Source organism: Capricornis sumatraensis, chromosome X, assembly GCF_032405125.1.
Source record: "Capricornis sumatraensis isolate serow.1 chromosome X, serow.2, whole genome shotgun sequence".
Lineage (NCBI taxonomy): Eukaryota > Metazoa > Chordata > Mammalia > Artiodactyla > Bovidae > Capricornis > Capricornis sumatraensis.
This window is the reverse complement of record NC_091092.1, coordinates 122,322,347-122,336,199: the sequence shown is the minus strand read 5'-3', so window position 1 is coordinate 122,336,199 and position 13,853 is coordinate 122,322,347. Positions and strand designations below refer to the sequence as shown.

The 13,853-nt window shown below is 41.2% G+C and overlaps 1 protein-coding gene across 2 annotated transcripts in view; it reads right to left on the bottom strand.

The window, feature by feature from the left end:
• Positions 1-6,824: 6,824 nt before the first annotated feature.
• Positions 6,825-13,853, bottom strand: part of ACOT9 (acyl-CoA thioesterase 9) — a 31,375-nt gene continuing 24,346 nt past the window's right edge. For both annotated transcript variants that reach the window (XM_068962407.1, XM_068962408.1), the window contains 7 exons: positions 10,944-11,011; positions 10,374-10,485; positions 10,131-10,221; positions 9,868-9,953; positions 8,952-9,039; positions 8,654-8,804; positions 6,825-8,218 (listed from right to left, as the gene is read on the bottom strand). In XM_068962407.1, the coding sequence (XP_068818508.1) occupies positions 8,130-8,218; positions 8,654-8,804; positions 8,952-9,039; positions 9,868-9,953; positions 10,131-10,221; positions 10,374-10,485; positions 10,944-11,011 (685 nt within the window). In that variant the 3' untranslated portion in view covers positions 6,825-8,129. The remainder of the gene's footprint in view (positions 8,219-8,653; positions 8,805-8,951; positions 9,040-9,867; positions 9,954-10,130; positions 10,222-10,373; positions 10,486-10,943; positions 11,012-13,853) is intronic.

Sequence of the window (13,853 nt, the reverse complement as noted above, 5' to 3'; positions counted from 1 at the left end):
AAAAAAAAGGAAAAAAAAAACCTTAAAATTCAGACCAATTCCAAACTAAGGACAACTCAAGGAAGCATCTTAATCTGTACTGAGTATCCCTCCCATCAATGACCATGACCCAGTTAGAAGTACATTTTACACCATGACAGCACAACCATGTGTGTGTGTGCACCATGCACATATATAGCAAGTTTCATATGAACTGTTACTATGTGTGACGCAGCCTTTTACTTTTGTAATGTTGGCTACAACCCACTAAATTACATGACCTATTAATGGGTCACTTTTTTAACAAATGCATATATATATATAATATAGATCAAACCAGTCAATCCTAAAGGAAATCAGTCCTGGATATTCATTGGAAGGGCTGATGCTGAAGCTGAAACTCCAATACTTTGGCCACCTGATGCAAAGAATTGACTCATTGGAAAAGACCCTGATGCTGGGAAAGACTGAAAGCAGGAGAAGGGGACGACAGAAGATAAGATGTTTGGATGGCATCACCGACTTGATGGATGTGAGTTTGAGCAAGTTCCAGAAGTTGGTGATGGACAGGGAAACCTGGTGTGCTGCAGTCCATGGGGTTGCAAAGAGTTGGACACAACTGAGTGACTGAACTGAACTGAAATATGTGTGTATATACAAATAAAATCAGGATACAATAAAGGCCTGGCATAGCAATACTTTGTCTTATGTAATTTTCCTTCCATTATGGTTTTGTTCATTTGTTTTAGTCATACTATTCCCTCTATTAAAGGTACATAATTTCCGTGACACAGAAATAAAAATATCCTATCCTTTCTTTCATTTACTATAATCCTTTCTCTGAGGTATTACTTTATCAATGCCTCTGGCTTACTGAATGGTTTTGAGAAGGTCTTGGTTTATTCTGAAGCTCCATTTTTTTTAGCTTACACATCTTAAATGGAACTTGAATTTTTACATTATGTGCAGTACAGGCATTAACCAAGTGGGGAAAAATAGGCCTAAATCAGGAAACTGTGGATGAGAAAACTGCCTCTCCTTTTATGGAGAAGGAAACAGAACCCAAAAAGATGAACCAGCCCCCACCCTATCCTCTGAACAGACTGGTTGCAGACACAGGCAAGAATGCATAGGTATGGACACTTGGGCCAGAACCTCTCCTCCCACATCACACTGCCTGCCTGAAACCCCCCACTGGACCAAAGGACGCAAAATCCACCTCAGATTGATCCCCTTAGACCAAAATAATCCCATGATACAACAGTTTTATCTAGAAGCAGTGACTCTTCAAGGGTCCTTAAATCCATTTTTGAACTTGCCAAATCCCTATTTTTAATCTCTCTTTACTATTCCCTGGAGAAGGAAATGGCAACCCACTCCAGTATTCTTGCCTGGAGATGGATTGAGGAGCCTGCTAGGCTACAGTCCATGGGGTCGCAAAGAGTTGGACATGACTGAGCAACTTCACTTCATTTTAAAATAGTTCATTATTTATTGCCAAGGGAGGGAGAGAAAACATTCACAAGTCACTTTGGAGAGTCAATCACAACTGTACCAGAAGTTTCTCTCTAAGAGCAAGTTAAATGCCCGGGGGCTCGGTTATAAAGAATCCACCTGCCAATGCAGAGGACATGGGTCTGATCGCTGATCCAAGATCTCTCATGCCACAAAGCAACTAATTCCATGCACCACAACTACTCAGCCTGTACTCTAGAGAACAGGAACCACAACTACTGAAGCCCACACATCCTAGAGCCCATTCTCCTCAACAAGAGAAGCCCGTGCACTCCAACTAGAGAGTAGCCTCGGCTTGCTGCAACTAGAGAAAAGCCTGCTCAGCAATGAAGACCCAGCACAGCCAAAATTAAATACTTCTTGTAAATGTCCCAAATAAGTCAAAAATGTCCCAAATAAGTCAACCATCCTCGTCTCTTATGGTTGCTGCTGCTGCTGCTAAGTCGCTTCAGTCGTGTCCGACTCTGTGCGACCCCATAGACAGGCAGCCCACCAGGCTACCCCGTCCCTGGGAACAGTAGAGTGGGTTGCCATTTCCTTCTCCAATGCATGAAAGTGAAAAGTGAAAGGGAAGTCACTCAGTCGTGTCCGACTCTTCGCGATCCCATGGACTGCAACCTACCAGGCTCCTCTGCCCTTGGGATTTTCTAGGCAAGAGTACTTATGGTTGAGGCCCAATTATATTCCAATGCATATTTACATATATATAAATCACAAGTTAACTCTTATCACACTAGCTGAGAAATGTTATGTGGTAAAGCTTCTAGACGTAGTGTGGGTCTACAGCACCTACTCCTACCTCTATACAGTTAGAAGATAAGCTGTGGCAAGTTAGTTTCCTCTCTATGTCTCGCTTTCCTCATCTGAAAAAGTGGGTAATAATGGTGTTGGCCTCAAAAGCTGATTGTAAGAATTAAGTGAGAAAATACATTTTGATGTCATTAGCACAGTGCTATGGAGAAGGCGATGGCAACCCACTCCAGTACTCTTGCCTGGAAAATCCCACAGACAGAGGAGCCTGGTAGGCTGCAGTCCATGGGGTCACAAAGAGTCGGACATGACTGAAGTGACTTAGCAGCAGTAGCAGCAGCAGCACAGTGCTAAGAATCCAATATGTGTTAGCCGTATATAAAAATTTTATGATGATTACATCTTGTGACTGATATTTTGCCACACTGCATATTAGTATTAATATGTTAATACAAGTTGCCATGGGATTCTATATAACCAAATAAAGAATCCATGCATGCATGCTTAGTCGTGTCTGACTCATTGTGACCCCATGGACAGTAGCCCACCAGGCTCCTCTGTCCATGGGATTTCCCAGGCAAGAATACTGGAGTGGGTTGTTAGTTCCTCCTCCAGGGCATGTTCCTGCCCCAGGGATCAAACCCATGTCTCCAGCTTAGCAGGCAGCTTCTTCACCACTCAGCCACTGCTGCTGATGCTGCTGCTAAGTCACTTCAGTCATGTCCGACTCTGTGTGACCCCATAAGACGGCAGCCCACCAGGCTCCCCCGTCCCTTGGATTCTCCAGGCAAGAACACTGGAGTGGGTTGCCATTTCCTTCTCCAATGCATGAAAATGAAAAGTGAAAAGTGAAGATGCTTAAGTCATGTCCAACTCTTCGCGACCCCATGGACTGCAGCCTACCAGGCTCCTCCGTCCATGTGATTTTCCATGCAAGAGTACTGGAGTGGGGTGCCATTGCCTTCTCCACTCAGCCACTGCAGAGGCCCGTAAACAACTGGCAACTATTTCCAAATGTTTTCACATTAAAGCATACATCATTAAATTTGAGCCTGAGGCTCTTGTACAGAAATTGAATAACAAACTTGTATTCTCTGTATCAGAATGGACGCAAATATCTTATAAACTAACCTTCACCAGCTTCCTAATGTATTTCCTTCTGCCTTCCTCTTCACATCTATAAATGGGGCATAATGCTAGAAGATTGTGTGTATGCATGCTTAGTCTCTCAGTAATGTCTGACTCTGTGACCCCATGGACAGTAGTCCACCAGGCTCCTCTGTCCATGGGAATTCTTCAGGCAAGAATACTGGAGTGGGTGGTCATGCCCTCCTCCACAGGATCTTCCCAACCCAGGGATCGAACCCAGGTCTCCCGCATTGCAGATGGATTCTTCACTGTCTGAGCCACCAGGGAAGTCCAAGAATACTGGAGTGGGTAGCCTATCCCTTCTCCGAAAGATCATCCCAACCCAGGAATCGAACCAGGGTTCTTTACCAGCTGAGCTACTCAGAATTTTAAGTTAAATGCAGTTATGTGTTAATGTTTTATAAAATATCAGCAGTGACAGCAAGAAATTACACTCCTGCTCAGCTGGTAAAGAATCTGCCTGCAATGAGGGAGACCTAGGTTCAACCCCTGGGTTGGGAAGATCCCCTGGAGAAGGGAAAGCCTATCCACTCCAGTATTCTGGCCTAGAGAATTCCATGGACTGTTTAGTCCATGGGGTCACAAAGAGTCAGACATGACTGACTTTCACTTTCAAGATAAAAAACTTATAACCAAGACTGGGAATTCCCTGTGGGTCCAATGGTTAGGACTCCCTGTTTTCATTGCCGAGGGCATGGATTCAATCCCTGGTTAGGGAACTAAGATCCTGCTAGTCATGTGGCGAGGCCAAAAATCAAAACAGACTAAATAAGTAAACATAAAAAAAAAAAGCAATACTGCCAACACTGGAAAGTGATAAAGTCAGTCAGATCTAAAATGCTGCTCTAAATTTGTTTTTAAGATACATGTGTATGTATGGCTGAGTCCCTTTGCTGTTCACCTGAAAGTACCAAAACACTGTTAATTGGCTATATCCCAATACAAAATGTTTTTGGTGTTAAAAAAAAAACAAAAATTATAAAAATAAATAAATTTGTTAAGAAACATAATACTAATACTTGATTCTCCATAGCAAAATAGGGCATATTTTCCCCCTTGGACAATATACATACGCCTTTTCAGGTTACAAAATACAGAGTATAATCATGGCTTTGTAAAAGCTATTAAAACACCTAGTATGTTCCATTTAGTCATAGGTATTAACAATGACAACAAAGTCTTCAATCAAATAAGTTTCACAAAAGCTGATTTAAAAAGTTAAAGAGCTGTTCTAATGGCCCTATTTTTCAAAGTCTTATTCAAGTTAATACGCATTATAAACTACCAGAGGAGGGGTATCTGATGCAGTGCCTCCCAATGTTTCTTGTAAATAAAATATTTCTAGGAAATTTTATAAAATCTCATAAATTGTACTAAACTGTCTATAATATAAACACATAAAATGTTTATCAAAGAGCATCTCACCAGAGTTCAAGGACTTCACCCAGAAAAGAGAGTTGGATGCTTGGAATTACTCAGCCTCATTCCACCCAGCCCTAGACACCACTGCTTTTTGAAACCATTTTTCTTCTTACCAGCGACCTCTCAATCATTCAACTGGTGGCTTCTTTCCAGTGCTCACTTTCGGAACTTCCGTAACACCATGATCACTCTTCACAGAAATAACTTTGAGAGGCAGGATGATGACACAGTTAGGAGCTAGCAATCTGGTTGGTTGCTCATGGAGCCCATAAGACACCATATAAGAAATTCAACTAGTCTGTTCAGAGAGGCCTGACTGGCCCCCACCCATTCCAACAGCCCCAGCTGATGGGCCAGCTGTTCTAGCCTCAGATGAGCTCCTGATTGAACACAGCTGCCTAAGTGATGCCAGCCAACACCACAAAGAGCAAAAGAACCTCCCAGATGAGTCCAGCCATGCCACAAAATCAAATGTGTCTTTTGAAAGATGACAAATCTTTTTCTCTGCCCAAACTCAGAAACGAAAAATAAAATGGTGAATTTCCTGGGTGGAGGGCAACCTTCAGTTCTTCAGGAATCAAGTTACTGACTCTATTCCCAGAGAGGAGAAAGAGCAGAAGATACAGAGAATGCAGGTAGCAAAGGGAACACATAGCCACATAGAACAGTCTGGTTACCACGAGAAATGGAGCCACAGCCTCATGTGGACACACACAACCCAGTGCAGAGCACACTAATGTAAAGTGAACTCTTAAGAAAACTAAAAATAAAGACATCATCCTTGACGACTTCCCAGTGAAGAACTACCTGAGCAAAAAGTAAGAACATGGTAATAATGCCTGATGTAAAATGGGGCACATGGACTAGTCGATATAAAACTATGCCCCACCCATTTTAGGAAGTTCTGCGCTAGACCAGCAGCAGGGCTGGTCCTGGCTGAAAGTCCGCCATTCCTTACAGAAGAGGGACAAAACACTGAACACCAAGAACCTATGGTGTATCCTTCAGAGTTTGCTTCATCTCATCTTCTTAAAGTCCTGTATTAAAAATAAAAATCTCTAGCTCTTATATTAAAACTGTTATTGGTAGACAACATAATTTGACTTAAAATCTGATATCCAAAATTACTCAAGTTATTTAACTGAAAAAAAAAACGATACTTAAAAGTTCAATCTCAGTAGAATTCAAAGAAAGCAATTAACAAATGTCATTTTTCACCTATAGAAATGGAAAGATGTTTTTAAAACTAAAGGATAGGGACTTCCCTGGTGGTCTAGTGGTTGAAACTTCACCTTCCAAAACAGGCGTGCATGTTTGATCCCTAGTTGGGGAGCTAAGATTCCCACATGCCAAGTAGCCAAAAAAACAAAACATAAAAAACAACAGAAGCAATATTGTAACAAATTTAATAAAGACTTTAAAAATGGTCCCCATCAAAAAAAAATCTTTAAAAAAAATAAAAGTAAAGGTTAAAATTCAGCCAAATTCAGGAAAATTGCTAATAAGTTAAATGAATGTGTACAACTGCTCGAGAATTACTTGAAATACATATTAAAAGTCTTGTGCATGCTATTTTGACATACAGATCACTTATCAACAATTTTCCAAAGAAAACAACTTAAGAATTAAATGTTTTAGCTTTAGGATATTAACTGCAACATTTCTCACAACAGGAAGAAAACTTCTTGCAAAAGCTTCCGTGTACAGCAATAAGCGGTTAAATGCATAATGTACAATCTATATATCAGCATGCAGTGGGTCTCTCAACTGAACTCTGCTTATTAACACATTCAGACAACTTCGCAGGGCTGTCCCTTCTTCCCACCAGGCAGCTCAGGGACCCCACCAGGTTATAGGCAGATCTGCAAAATGCAGGACTGAAGGGCCAGGTGAAACTCAGGATGGTAGTACTGATAATACAGCTCAGGGGGCCAGGGGCAGGGGAAGGAAGGCAGATGCAAGCAAGCTCACAATGTGGCACACACTGGGTGCCATGAGTCCAACTGCCCACCTCCAGAGCAGTTGTTTGTTCCCATGACTATTTATGCCAGAAGTACTCATTCATGTAACTGTGGTTTCAATAAACATTAATAGAATTTAAAAAAAAAAAAAAGTACTACAGCCGATTCAGAGGCAGAGAGCCAAGTTTGTGACAGCCATTCTGGAACCCACACTTTTCATTTCCTGGGAACATCTTTTCAGAGGTGACTTTTTCCCCCTCTGTGCAGCATGGTTTTCTCTCTTCTGTACTTGATCAACTTCACATCAAAGAAGAAACTGGGTCTTGGCCACAGACTCACAGGAATACGTCCCTTTGGGTTCCGAGGTGGCTCTGTGATACTGGGCATAACCTCCCTTGCTACATTCCCAGAAACCAGTACCCTGCCCGACACTACCTGGTTATGAATCCCAGCAGCACCATCGACCAGCTGAAGGAGCCTGAGTAGGTTATTAACCTCTCTGTGCTTCAGATTCCTGAGTGCCCGAACCCAATGAGCGGGTTACACAGCCTACCTCAGTGTCAGTGAAAGCAGCAAATGGGCTGATACACATCACGCACTTCACAGAATGCCTATCTAGCAGAGAGCAAGCTCCAGAAGCACAAGCAGCTGCTACCATTACTGTTCATATTTTGTCATCAGATAGAAGATTCCTAGCCCCTAGCAGAGTGTACTGAAGAGCTGTCAGGTGAGTGGAAGAAGGAACATTTGGTCCTGCATCTCCTGACCTAGACCATCTGTGAACTCCTCCTCTTGGTATGGTTTCCGATCTAAAGTGTCCCACAGATTCTTACAAATGCTGTGTCTTTTGTTGAATCCCTTCACTTCAACTTTTCATCTGTCCTCTGCTAACAACAAAAGCTGGGAAATAGAAAGAGGTAAAATTACAAAGGAATCACATAGGGTACATAGGATTTAAACAACATAGGGGAACTGCACTTCAGGTCAGGTTTAACAAATGCCCTCCAAATGCCTGGGCAGGAAACCATGTAGACTGACAGTTGCAATATGTGTAAAAAAAAGAGTGTGTCCAGCCACATAAAAAGGCATTCTGCCCTCATTTCCTGAACAGACAGGAGGCAACATAGTAGCTTCACAATTTAAATTCTTAAAAGTATTTATTATTCAATAATTCTTTCTCCCTCTGCCCCACCCAGCCATTTCTCGTTCCTCTTTTCTGACCATCCTAAAAGCCGAATATATCCTTCATCTCCATGGAAGATGAGAATAAACACTAAAACCGATACACTCGCTTAGGCCTTCATCTGGCACTGTGTCACTGCGGGGTGCTGGTCTTCAACAAGTGCAGTCTTCCTAGGGCTCGACCACGTAGTGCCTTTTCAGGGTCACTGGTGCACTCATAGATTTGAAATGCCGCTGCCCATCTAAATACAACATGGACTCTGGAACACAAGAGAGAGCGAGCCCTGGAGAAACCTAAGAAAATTATTGTACAAACACAAGACCACCTGGGAACCCTGGGATAGCAATGGGAATGCAAACTTGACACCAGGCATGCAATGCTAGGCCAGAGAATGGGTCGCATACCCCAGGGAGTGGGCCTCAACTCCAGCCCTGGCAGGACCAGTCCTAACCACCAGTGGCTGCTTGCACTGGCACCGGCCCTTCAGACAATGGCCAGGCAGGCAGAACAGCAATGGCCACCCGAGGGCCATGAGGCACCCTGACATTCAGGGCTGCAGAATCTCAAAAGCACAATCCTTTAAAGACATGCACTCGGGCGGATGGGCGTCAGAGTACTTCTTACAACAACCTAAAAGGAGAAAACTATCTTTGAAAGTTCCCCTTGTTAGGGACAAGCAGTCATCGTCACTTACCTCCATATGTTCTAGGGAAAACTAAGGGCACTTCCTTTTCCGACATGAACGTGAAATGAAAGACATTGGTGGTCATATGCTCTTTATCCTGAAGAGAGGCCACCTCACTGTGAACTCTGACTTGAATGTAATTCCCTTGAGTAAAGCAGACCTAAGTGATTAGGGACATGATAGTTAGTTGCATCAGGAAGAGGGAAGAAAGCAGTCATAAGACAAATGGTGGCTTTAGAATACAAAAGCCTCTCTTTTATGCCCAAATAATAAAAGATTATATTTCCCTGTCTCATCACACACCTACCTGTGCGGAAAGAAACAGCAATGATCCCACCTCAACAGGTTTCTGAAACATGATATCATCCACGGCAACTATAAACGGTCGGGAACCACTATCGGGGAAAGATAATACATGGGGTCAACTGCAAAATTCAGCTGATCTCTAGTTTTTCCCTAATAATCCTCTAAAGCAAACTTTGAAAGATCAAAGAATAAACCTAGAGGAGGAAGAAATAATCACACCAGTAAGGAATGGTAAGAGATGACACTGTGATCAGATCAGTGCCAAAATCATCGTTTCCCTGCTGCACGTCATCACCCCTTTTTCTCAGAGGGTCTTTAATGTACTAACTGACAGCATCAGAGCAAGAACCTTCTAAAATGAAGATCGGGGGAAGGAGAGTTTGGGACAAACTGGAAGAGTAGCACTGACATATATATACTGCTGCTGCTAAGTCACTTCAGTCGTGCCCGACTCTGTGAGACCCCATGGACTGCAGCCACCAGGCTCCCCTGTCCCTGGGATTCTCCAGGCAAGAACACTGGAGTGGGTTGCCACTTCCTTCTCCAATATATATACTACCACATGTAAAATAATAGCTAGTAAGAAACTGCTTATAACACAAGGAGCTCAGCTTTCTGCTCTTGATGACCTAGAGGGGGAGAAGGGGAGTGGAGTGGGAGGCTTAAGAGGGAGGGAATATATGTATACTTATAGCTAATTGATGTCATTGTACAGCAGAAACCAATGCAACATTGTAAAGCAATTACATTCCAATAAAATATTTTAAATAAAAAACAAACCCATCTGAAACCAGTGTAGCATTTATTTAAAAACACCATATATTACCAAACCCATTTAGACTGGTCCAAAATGTTTCCCTGAGTGTGGTAGTATAAACAGCTTCTCAGGAGTTAAGACTACCTTAAATCTAACTCACCCAAAGTTACAAGCAGTAGCCCATCCAAGTTCATATGCTTTCCTCATAAGGAAACCACCAAAGATTCGATTGAAAATGTTCCGCTCCTACAGGACATAAGATAAATATTAATAAATACAAGCTTGTGACTATCCAAATCTACAGAATAAGGAATTAACAATACCACAGAACAGAGGACAGTCTTGAAAAGCAGGCCAAATCTGAGATGAGTGTCATGAGTCCTAGTTATCCTGTTCAGAAGATTCTTCACTAAGTTCCAATACCTGAGGGTGGCAAATATCCAAGCTCTTGAGTTTTGAATTCTCCATCCACACTGCATTAGCAGGCAAAACCCGACTTCGAAAACTTATAGTCCTGTGCAAATGGAGGTGGAGGAAACCCTGTCAATGCCATGGCTCTGCTGCGGAAAAGTAAAATATTTCCAACCACCACCCAATATGTTCGAGCAAGTGTAGCTCTGGAGAAGGCCTACTTTCCCAACCCAAAATCTCACCATCCTAACTTACTTTGGATCCAGCGTGTTAAGAAACATCTCATGTATGGTTGTCCTCTCCTCGGCAGTGGGGGCCATTTTCAGTAATGACGTGGAGCTGAAGGCAACCCTTCTCCCCTTGTTCACTGCAACAGGGGACAATAAGAGCTATGATCAGAAGGGCCACACTACAGCACAAGGTTCCTGTCTAGGGCTGCCTAGGACCCTAAAAACACAGTATTTCCAGATTTTGAAAAGCCCACTGGAAATTGTATATTTATCCCAGAGAAGGCTCCTGAAGCTACATAAAACTTCCAGTGATTTTTTTGCTTTCAGATGGAAATCATATCAACTCAGTGTGAGATCACTTATAATCACCTTGACCTACAGCCCCAACCAGCAGTTGTTTCATTAAGAGACAACTCGCATTTCATCAAAAGTGAAAAAACAAATTACTTAATATTGTATGATCAATAAATTGTTCAAAGAATGGACTCTTTGGACACTTGACTGGTATGAGGAGTCCATACATACTCTTAATTTCCTCTGCAACAGAGTTAATATGTTTTTTAAATTCTATCTTATTATGAACAAATTAACATACATTCTCCCTGTTGAAAGAGCTCTTCTTCCTCTGGGCTTTCAAGAATGAGTGGATTTACAAAGGCCGGACTAAAGAGAAAAAAGAAAAAAATTTTAAGACATGCCATTACCCCCCCAAAAAAAAAAACTGAAGATTTTCATTTTAGGTAATGCTACTGACAGCTTCACATAAGAGCTCTGGAACAATCAGGGGAGCCTTCTGGACAGACTGATCTGCACACTAGAAAGTTCACATTGTAAAAAAGGATATGGCCACTTGTCAAAATGTTTCACCTGACTCTAATTATGAGGAAATAACCAAAAACAGGTTGTAAAAATTCTGTAAGACAACTGGCCTGGACTCTTCAAAAATGTTAATGTCTTTTCAAGGCAATCAACATATTAAATTCAATCCCTATCAAATTACCATGGCATTTTTCACAGGATCAGAACAAAAATATTTTAAACTTGTATGCAAACACAAAAGACTCTGACTAACCATAGCAATTCTGAGAAAGAAAAACAGAGCTGGAGGAATCAGGCTCCTCAACTTCAGACCATACTACAAAGCTACAGTAATCAAAACCATATGGTACAGGCACAAAAACAGACATATAGATCAATGGATCAGTATACAAAGCCCAGAAATAAACCCATGCACTTATGGTTAATTAATCTACCACAAAGGAGGCAAGAATATATCATCCATGGAGAAAAGACAGTCTCTTCAATAAGTGGTGCTGGGAAAACTGGACAGCTACATGTAAAAAAATGAAATTAGAACATTCTCTAATACCATACATAAAAATAAATTCAAAATGGATTAAAGACCTAAATGTAAGGTGAAGTACTACAGAATTCCTAGAGGAAAATATAGGCAAGATACTCTTTGACATAAACAGAAGCAATATCTTTTTGGATCTGTCTCCTAGAGTAACGGAAATAAAAACAACAAAAAGACACAAATGGGACCTAAGCACCCTTAAGGCACAAAGTGAAGAGGGACTGAATAGCCTCTTGATGAAAGTGAAAGAGGAGAGTGAAAAAGTTGGCTTAAAGCTCAACATTCAGAAAACTAAGATCATGGCATCTGGTCCCATCACTTCATGGCCAATAGATGGGGAAACAGTGGAAGCAGTGTCAGGCTTTATTTTTTTTGGGCTCCAAAATCACTCCAGATGGTGATTGCAGCCATGAAATTAAAAAATGCTTACTCCTTGGGAAAGTTATGACCAACCTAGACAGCATATTAAAAAGCAGAGACTTTACTTTGTCAACAAAGGTCCATCTAGTCAAGGCTATGGTTTTTCCAGTAGTCATGTATGGATGTGAGAGTTGGACTATAAAGAAAGCTGAGTGCTGAAGAATGGATGCTTTTGAACTGTGGTGTTGGAGAAGACTCCTGAGAGTCCCTTGGACTACAAAGAGCTCCAACCAGTCCATCCTAACGGAGATCAGTCCTGGGTGTTCATTGGAAGGACTAATGTTGAAGCTGAAACGCCAATATTTTGGCCACCTGATGTGAAGAGCTGACTTATTTTAAAAGACCCTGACGTTGGAAAAAATTGAAGGCAGAAGAAGGGGATGACAGAGGATGATATGGTTAGATGGCATCACCAACTCAATGGACACGCATTTGGGTAAACCCCAGGAGTTGGTGATGGACAGAGAGGCCTGGTGTGCTGCAGTTCATGGGGTTGCAAGGAGTCAGACACAACTGAGCAACTGAACTGAACTGAACTGAATCAAATTTAAAAGCTTTCTCACAGCAAAGGAAACCATGAACAAAATGAAAAGACAATCTACATTCTGGGAGAAGATATTTGCAAATGATACAACTGACAAAGGATTAATCTCCAAATATACAAACAGCTCATACAGCTCAATATCAAAACAAACAATCCAACAAAACATGGACAGAAGATATAAATAAACATTTCTCCAAAGAAGACACACAGATGGCCAAAAGGCACATGAAAAGATGCTCAACATTGCTAATTATTAGAGAAATGCAAATCAAAACTACAATGAGGTCATCACCTCACACAGGTCAGAATGGACATCATCAAAAAGTCTACAAATAGTAAATACTGGAAAGGGTATGGAGAAAAAGGAACCCTCCTACACTGTTGGGAGGAAGGTAAATTGGTGCAACCACTATGGAAAACAGTATGAAAGTTCCTTAAAAAACTAAAAACAGAGCTACCATATGATCCAATGATCCCACTCCTGGGCATATACCTAAAGAAAGTCATAATCCAAAAAGATACATTCACTGCAATGTTCACTGCAGCACTATTTACAATAACCAAGACATGAAAGCAACCTAAGTATCCATCAACAGAGGAATGGATAAAGATGATGTGCAAAGAAACAGAGGAAAACAACAGAATGAAATATTACTTAGCCATAAAAAAGAATGAAATAATGCCATCTGAAGCAACATGGAGAGACCCAGAGATTATCATACTAAGTGAAATAAGCCAAAGACAAGTATCATATGATATCCCTTATATGTGGAATCTAAAAAAAAGATACAAATAAACTTATTTACCAAACAGAAACAGACTCACAAACAGAACACAAACTTATGGTTACCAAAGGGGAAAGTGGGGAGATAAATTGGGAGTTTGGGATTTACATATACACATCACTATATGTAAAATAGATAAACAGCAAGGACCTACTGTATAATACAAAGAATTATAGTCAATATTTTATAATAATTATATAGGGAAAGAATCTGAAAAAGTCTATCTATATATATAGACAGAGAGCTACATAACTGAATCACTTTGCTGTATACCTGAAACTAACACAGTATTGTACACCAACTATACTTCAGTAAAAAGTTTAAAAAGTCAATGTCTTAAAAGACAGAAAGTGCCAGGGGGATTGTTTTAAGGGGAATTATTTAAAGAAACATGATAAT